The 9051-nt window shown below is 44.0% G+C and overlaps 1 protein-coding gene across 1 annotated transcript; it reads left to right on the forward strand.

Annotated features, from left to right (window-relative positions):
* The first annotated feature begins 2873 nt into the window (after positions 1-2873).
* Positions 2874-7036, forward strand: LOC139764612 (carbohydrate sulfotransferase 1-like). The gene is made up of 2 exons (XM_071691462.1): positions 2874-3948; positions 6337-7036. Exons 1-2 carry the CDS (start codon positions 3227-3229, stop codon positions 6671-6673), a joined length of 1059 nt encoding a protein of 352 aa, XP_071547563.1. The 5' UTR covers positions 2874-3226; the 3' UTR covers positions 6674-7036.
* The last annotated feature ends 2015 nt before the right edge of the window (positions 7037-9051 follow it).

The raw sequence follows: 9051 nt of genomic DNA on the forward strand, positions 1-9051 counted from the left end.
CTATAGTTCTCAACGCTCACTTCCACCAGTCCGCCAGTTTCAACATGTCTGGCGAGTCCAACATAAACTTTAGTGGAAAATCTATCATGGCTTCTACACTAGGGTCATCATCACCCACTCACACTATATATAAAGCCAAATAATCTTGTTCACATCGTAAATCCTGTGATTTTTTGATTACATAAACACAGACAAAAGAAAATCAGATCACAGTATCCAAGTCGACTCACCTCAGCGAGATCCCACTGTGAACCGAGTCATGATACCATGTTGGTTCTGACGTCACCTCCGTGACAAGTTCAGGCGGGAAGTCTCGTGAACTGGTCTGAACACAGTGAACCATCCTCGCGTTCAAATACCTGGATATATTCGAAAGTTTTATCTATTTCGAGCAGCAGATTGGTAAATGAGAACCATCATTAAGTCCTTTCGAAACACCACTGACGGATTAAGAAGATACGTTTCCTCAGTCTTCAGTGAGTTGAGAGAAGACATCATCGAAACACTTCGCCACTTCGTTGACCAGTTCATTGGTGTGTTTAAAGAGTTACAACAACGGGACAACGTTCACCGTTACAACAGACAAATCATAAGAACAATTTAACAAATTATACAGAAATATATTGACCAACTTTATATATATAGTAATAAAACAACACAAACCCTCATGATATATAAAGAAAAAAGAAGTCATTATAGATATCGTATATGAAATTCCGATACTTAAGCTTAAAGCTTAAACGAAGACATGGTTGTGATTATGGTCTGTATGTGTGGTTAGCGGGTGGCGGGTCATAACATTTTGGTAGTAATAACATGTTATTACAGATGATCACACTCCCCTGAGACCATCCCTTATGTCACAGTGGATATTTATCGCCCGCTAACACGACGGTGCTACAAATGCAAGAGTCACAATCACACAGCCAACATCTGTTATGCTAAGTCGCCTCGGTGTTGGAATCTGTGTCGGGCGACATTCAACCAAACTTTCCAGCAACAAACTCCCTCTAACTGAGACCGTTCCTCAACAGGCCATAAACTGTGAACCTCCTGGACTGCGGGCAAGGCGTCCACACTGCCCAGAGTTACCACGTGGCTAATTTGCATACAAGTAGGCGACGTTTGCATTCACTTCTCGGTCGTCTTTCCAACAGAACGTCTGTTGCATTATTACAAGGTCACAAGATTGAAGCTGAGGATATGCAGCTTGGAACTCCTGAGCCCCACAGTAGACAGATGAAAACATATCGTGAAATGGCAACAGTTCATAACTACATACACACACCCTGCGATAAACTTGACCTTATCATCTCTGCATCGAAAAAGAACAATGGATAATAAAAGAATTGGTAATGATAAGAGCGGACCCACTGGCTATGTCTCCTACTTAAATATCTTAGTATCTGAGTCAAACGTCCTGTAGTTGATGTACATAATCTAACTCGACAATATACAGACAAACACAGTTCTTGTGGTGTACAATCCTAACTGATGTGTAAATATAAGGACAGTAAAAATGATGTTCTTGGATTTTATCAGGTCTTGTGTAACAGATCACCACGAACCAGCTTTAGTCCAACATAACAGTAAAAGTATTATTATTATCAAACTTGAAAAATGTGCAAAATGAAGCCTTACTTGGCTGCCCCAAGAGGCAGTAAGTGCTCAACATGCGGGAAGAACGTGCTATACCCAGCACTGTGGACAGAACACTTGAGATCAGTCTTGTGATTCACATAATGTTGTCTCTCCAGGCTGAAACACAGACCGTAAAACCAGTAAATATAAAAGGATCCAAATAACAATGTCTGCAGTACATGATTTGTATGAAAATACGTAGAAGCAGCATTTCCCGCCTCCCAGACAGACAACTTCCTCTCACACAACTGTAACTACTTACATACTTGAGAAAGTACATAAATACAGTCTTCACCTGCAATACATGGCCAAAACCAATGATCTTGTACAAATACAGAAACTACAGACAGCAAAACACGGCTTAGTATATGTATACTGACGACTCTCTCAACTCTGCCACTGAGAAGTTGGATGTGCTGCTATCATGATCCAACCCAGTGTTGACAGAGGAAAAAAAAATATATTATAACAAACAATTTGGCATCTACCCTACGAATCGAACTGTCCATCATACTTATCGCTCTTGAGCTTATAGAAATCACTATCATAGACAGTTTGATGTTTATTTCTTTTTTATTTATTCTTACTACATACTGTAAACACCTTGAGATGAGAATGTTACATGTTAATCCCTGAAGCCAGAGAGAAGTATTCAGACACTGTTGGTCAAGGGACTCAAATAGAAATATTATGGATCCTCTCTTATTTAAGCCTCCAAGAGCATAGCAATCTTCCACTTCAAGAAGAAGATACTGAAAACAACACTGGGTTGTTACTCACAAGGCTCAGAGCTGTGATTAGCAGGAGTCTAGCATCACACCTCACGTGAAACATACAAACAACTGCAAACAGGCGCTGGCACGTGGACGCATTTTCCATCATGGTGAAATGTATATATTCAAACATGTTATGGAGAAAATAATGATCAGACCACAAGATGTCATTGTCAGACTAAATAAGACTATAACTATCAATAATATCAACACCGTGACATATGTCTAGAGATGTTGATTGTGTGAACCAGAGATGTGAATGTCACAACACCTTACTGTTGGTGACAAAATATCTGAAAGTCTTAAACAATCCACTTTTTGCACCTAGTAGATAAATCTACTTGTGCAGTGCAATGGACCAACTTTTTAACAACTCGTGTCACCATGTATGTAATCTATGTAATCAATATTTAGCCCAGTGCTGGGGTCTGACCAAGACCTTTGTTACCTCTGTAATCCTTGTGCATCACTGGTGGTTCACAGTATAAGAACCGGATGGTACACAATAACCCTGGTTATCTCTAACAACAACAGCATATCAAAACATGTACAAAACTCGTAGAATATCTTGCCTTTCCCCTTCTTATTTTTCCTTCTCATTACCCACGTTATTTTTAATATCTTCCCTGTCACTCGCTCTCTCTCTCCCCAGCTCGCATATTTCTCCTCCCAGCCACTTACGAACTGGGCGAAAAAGGTTGACTTTCCCACTGATAAGGAAAACTAGCGCTAAATACCACCTGTTCTCGGACAAAGTCTCAATCAAATAAGCCAAAGATGATGTGGCGAAGCCCCACAGACACCGAGTGACTATGAATCAAGCTGGAAAAGAGAGAAGATGGGCGCTACTGTCTCTACTCCTGCTGGGGATGTGGTTCTCCCTGCTGGTCATGTACAGACAAGGTCCTCTGATACGGAAAGTGGTCAGTGTGAGGGATACAGTGTTTGGACTGCAGAAGGAGAACCATGGTGTGAAGCAGGTCATCTTATTGACCCAGATGCGTTCAGGGTCGTCCTTCACTGGTCATCTCCTGATGGCGGCGTCCTCCACTTTCTACACAGAGGAACCCGTCAGAGAGTTCCTGGGCGCCGAGCCCACTACCTTAGATGAGACAGCGGCGGCCATCGCCCTCCTACGGGATATATCCCTGTGTCGGTTCTCCGCTCGGCCCGACTACTACGAGCGCCGTCTGCTTGGAACGCACCACCACAACCCCGACACCGTCCGCCTCTGTTATGACTCCAACCAAGTCTGCCGGGACCCCGCCACCAACGAGGCGCTCTGTCTCGCCGCTCGGGTCCGTCTGACGAGGGTGGTGTCCCTGGACCTGGCTGCCCTCACACCCCTGCTACGAGACCCGGACTTGACTCTTTACATCATCCACCTTGTGCGTGACCCCAGGGGAACCTTGGCATCTCGACAAGACCTTCGTAAATACTTCGACGAGAAAGCGAGGAACATGAGCGCGGTGTGCAGCCGCTACCGGCGGGACCTGCACACTGCAGACGTCTTCAAGGCTTCCCATCCCGACAGGTGAGGCTTCGCTCATACCCCAGAAATATCAGACTCTCTAGACACACTCCTAGTATACCACGGGGAGTGGCAACACTACCCTGAAAGGATAAGAATTTCAAGGCATTCTTTGCTTGAAGAGGAATACCTAAAGAATTTCTAGCCATTATCTAACTAAGCCTAGGTCTTTGCATATTCCCCATACATATGAAACAATATATACCCCATAGATATAAACATAAACATAAGACGATAGACATCCACCATAGATAGGCTTTATCGTGCTTGTTAGAGGTAAGGAGGCCAGCCACAACATCCTGTACAGTGATTAACTCCTGGTCATCATTTCTCATGAGTAGAGGATCCCAGAGCTCCCCTCCGTCGACGTGGCTCCATCATGATGAGTGAAGAAAAATATTTCTTACCCCAAGTTGGCTTCCTCCACACACACACACACACACACACACACACACACAGGCCTAACGGCTCACAGCGGTACGAAACAAAAGGCAATGATTCATTATCATGTTAAGGACACACAACACATGAAACGTAATGGAAGAATAAATTACAGAATAAACACCATACATGACAGAATGTCACCTTCTCGTGTGCTACATGTTCGCATGATTCAATCTGCCAATCCTTGTTTCACTTCTTCTCTCTCCCTCTACACCAAACGTTTTGTTCCACTATGGATTCCACCATTAGCTATGCTGCCGGGAGATGTTAGGAAGATCTATATGACTATTCATTTTCTTAATAATTTCTGGTAATGTACACTTGGTTATATTTTTAAATCTTTCTACTTCCTCGACGCTTCATTTATCCTGCCAGTTTTCCTGTTCTATCATCCCGCTTCTCCCTTCGTACACTCTCCCTCTCTACCATCCACACCAACCCTCATACTCCCTCATCTTTGTCTGGCAGGCTGGCCGACGTCACTCCTATATACAACAAGGGAAGCTATTGAATTGCCTGGTAATTACCGTCCTGTTAACCTCACATCAGTTATATGTAAACTTCTGGAGTCGATCATGAGAGATAGAATGGTAGCCCAACAGGAACAACCCAGCCTGATCAATAAAATATTTGATTATGAACAGACGAGCCACAAGATGAAGGACACCTCTGGTGTGAGGGATGTAGGGGTCACAGTCTCTAGCAACATCAAATTCTCCCAGCATATTGGGTATTAGAATTTATCAACAGAAACTTTACATACAAAAGCAAGGATGTGATATTGACTCTATACTTAAGTTTAGTTAGACCACATCTCAAATATACAGTGCAGTTCTGGGTCCCCCACTTAAGCAAGGATATTCTTTAATTGCAAGCAGCGCAGCGAAGAGCAACTAAATTGATTCCAGTATTGCGAAACAAACCATATGAGGAAAGACTGGGAATATTAAACTTGTTCTTCCTAAGCAAGAAGCACCTCGGGGCAGATCAACAGAATATCTTACAATACTTCAAGGATCCAACATCGTCCATATTGAAAATTTCTGTACACTTGCACCAGCATTACCAACGAGAGGACATGGACTAGAACATAGAGGTGGTCGAGTTAATATAGATTGTACGAAATCTTTCTTTACCAACGACATTATTGAGGCGTGGAATAAGCTCCGAGAATATATCGTTCAGATGAACATTAAACATCTTCAAAATTAGGCTTGAACATCACATGTCACTCTCCAGTTGTGAATAATTCATTTCATCAATCATGACGCAGTAGTTTATGTTACCTTCTCAACTCATGATCTCTTCCTGGCCAAGCTGGTGTAACGTATTAACGCAGATCATCCCACGTTATCTGCTTTCAGAGATAAGTAAGAATTATTGCATCAATCTTTAACGTCAGAAATATTATAGTCAAGGTAAGTCGAGAGGCTGGAGCTCAAGTGTATCCTCAGTATTGTCTTTGTAACAAAAAGTGATGGGATGTATGATGTTGGTGATGGGATGCATGACATATTCATGTTCATTCTACTTTAAGATCTTCATATACAAAAATCAGACTTTTTAATCCTGCAAGGTATTTTTTCTCCGTTTTCCGTCTGTCGTGTTGGTGGAGGGTGGGGAGAGAGCCTTTGCTTTACCATCACTTGTACTGCTTTTAAGGGAACTACAACTTTCTGAAGTGGTGTTAAGGCCAGGCCACCTCGCTTGGACCTTGGATCTGTTCGGTCTGTCTCCTTATCTCCTCGTCTCTCTGTCAATCATTCCTCTTCTCCTACACCCTTCTTTCCGTCCCTCTCTCCACATCCTGCTTCCTTCGCTGTCCCTCTCAACTTTCTCTCTCAGCCTCTCCTATCCTCCTACACGCTCGTGTCTCTGTCTCGCTCTCGCCACCCTGGCTAGCTCCCCTCGCCATTGCAGCTGATGTAGTTCTGGTGGTTGCCGCAGGTACATCTTCCTGCGGTACGAGGACCTGAGCCTTCACACGTCACAGAACCTCCTGCGTCTCTACCGCACGTTGGACCTGCCCTACACGGCCGTCGTCAGCGCCGCCGTCGCCCGCCATACCCTGGGCTACTCAGGCAATACCAACAACAGCTATGGTACCTTCAGAAACTCCTCGGCCACAGTGTTCCAGTGGCGGAAAAGGCTCTCCTTCGCAGAGGTGACGAGGGTGCAACAGGAGTGCCAGGACGTGATGCTGTCCTACGGGTACAGGATCTTCACCAGTCACCAGGAGTACCAGGATCCTGGTGTCCAGGTCCTCCTGACTAACACCTCCTAAGATGTGCTCTGAGTCTTCCTCCTGGCAGGAGGGACGTCTCTCTTCCTGACAACATCGTTATTGTGTTACAAATGTAAGAGTGGAAGTGAGTCTGGACAGGGAAAGTAAGTTTTGAACCCGTGAAAGAATGGTAAGGATGCGCCATAACTGGACGGAGTCATACACTGTATCACTGTTCAATGAGGAATAATATGTATTTGTAAGAATAACTGAGAAATATGACTTCGCACAGTTTGTATGACGTGTGGCAACATAGCAACTGATCGTATTAAATGGCTGCGTAAACCTTTATTGCTGAAGAACAAGTGGGTTCAGGGGAAGGACTGGGACGTGTACATCACCAGATCTGTGCATCTACAAGAGTACATGATAACATGTACATCACCAGATCTGTGCATCTACAAGAGTACATGATAACGTGTACATCACCAGATCTGTGCATCTACAAGAGTACATGATAACATGTACATCACCAGATCTGTGCATCTACAAGAGTACATGATAACGTGTACACCACCAGATCTGTGCACCTACAAGAGAACATGATAACGTGTACACCACCAGATCTGTGCATCTACAAGAGAACATGATAACGTGTACACCACCAGATCTGTGCATCTACAAGAGAACATGATAACATGTACATCACCAGATCTGTGCACCTACAAGAGAACATGATAACGTGTACACCACCAGATCTGTGCATCTACAAGAGAACATGATAACGTGTACATCACCAGATCTGTGCATCTACAAGAGTACATGATAACATGTACATCACCAGATCTGTGCATCTACAAGAGTACATGATAACGTGTACACCACCAGATCTGTGCATCTACAAGAGTACATGATAACGTGTACACCACCAGATCTGTGCATCTACAAGAGAACATGATAACGTGTACACCACCAGATCTGTGCACCTACAAGAGAACATGATAACGTGTACACCACCAGATCTGTGCATCTACAAGAGTACATGATAACGTGTACACCACCAGATCTGTGCATCTACAAGAGAACATGATAACGTGTACACCACCAGATCTGTGCACCTACAAGAGAACATGATAACATGTACACCACCAGATCTGTGCATCTACAAGAGAACATGATAACATGTACTGGCAGCAATGTAGGGAGACGTGATTTCTTGAGGTGTGCATGAGAACTGATGAATCCTGCAAGAGTCCTTACAGTGGAGGCAGTGCATTTGTGAGAGGCAGTAGGTGATGCACTTGTGAAAGGCAGTACGTGAGGCATTTGTGAGAGGCAATAGGTGGTGTGAGTAATTCGTATAAAGTAACTGTGGGAGTGTGTCATGTATATTTGATGTCACTGTGTGTGTGTGTGTGTGTGTGTGTGTGTGTGTGTGTGTGTGTGCAACGCTTTTATGAATGGTGAGTGGGCGGGATGGCTGTGTGGTGGGAGGATTGTGGAGTGATCATCATGAAGAAACACACTGGAAGTGGCCACAGTTGTCTCCAGTTAACACTGTGGTGTTCACCGCATTAGAGGAACAGCTGGACGGAACCATGACCAATTGCATAATGTTTACAGAAGGAGAAGACATACGTTCACTGAGGATCAGACTGCATGATCAGATCGCATGATCAGACTGCATGATCAAACTGCATGATCAGACTGCATGATCAGACTGCATGGTGAATAAGTGAAAGATGTGGATGAGTTTAGACATCCGGGAGTACAGCATGGTCAGGAGGAGGATGAGAAAACTGATGTTGAAGGTAGAATGATACAAGGTCGAAGACTTGTGGGTCAGTGGGGGAAAACTGAAGTGCAGTGTGTGGAGGAAGCGTACCTGGAGGTACACTTGTCCCAACACTGGTGTGTGGGAGTAAACCCCAGTGTATACAGGGCACAGTAGACCAGAAGCACGATCATTAGCGACAGATTGTGTTAATGACACATATATTGAAACGAGACGCCAGACTGGATGACCCACGAAGATGGGAAAGGATAACTTAGTGGTGTGAAGGCATATTAGAAAGACATAGGGGTGACAATCTCCCCGTTTGATATCGTCATGTAGGACTTAGAGCAGAGGGTAGATTGGTCAAGAAGATATATGAGCGGTATTATAGAGGTATACGAGGAGAATCGAGAGGCTGAGGAAGAGATGGACAGATGTGCTGAGAGAAATGATTTAGGGGTGAGGATAATTGACATGACGTCAGAGCCATGACTGGCGATCGGGTCAAACATCATGATCCCGTACGTGGAGATGGTGTGCATGAAGATGGTGTTATCACCTGACGAATCATCTCAGGGTGTAAAGTGAGTAAGTAACACTTTATAAGTATGGAAGTACACGATTCACATTATACACTGAACGAAAGATGAGGCTGTGTGCG

Source organism: Panulirus ornatus, chromosome 4, assembly GCF_036320965.1.
Source record: "Panulirus ornatus isolate Po-2019 chromosome 4, ASM3632096v1, whole genome shotgun sequence".
NCBI lineage: Eukaryota > Metazoa > Arthropoda > Malacostraca > Decapoda > Palinuridae > Panulirus > Panulirus ornatus.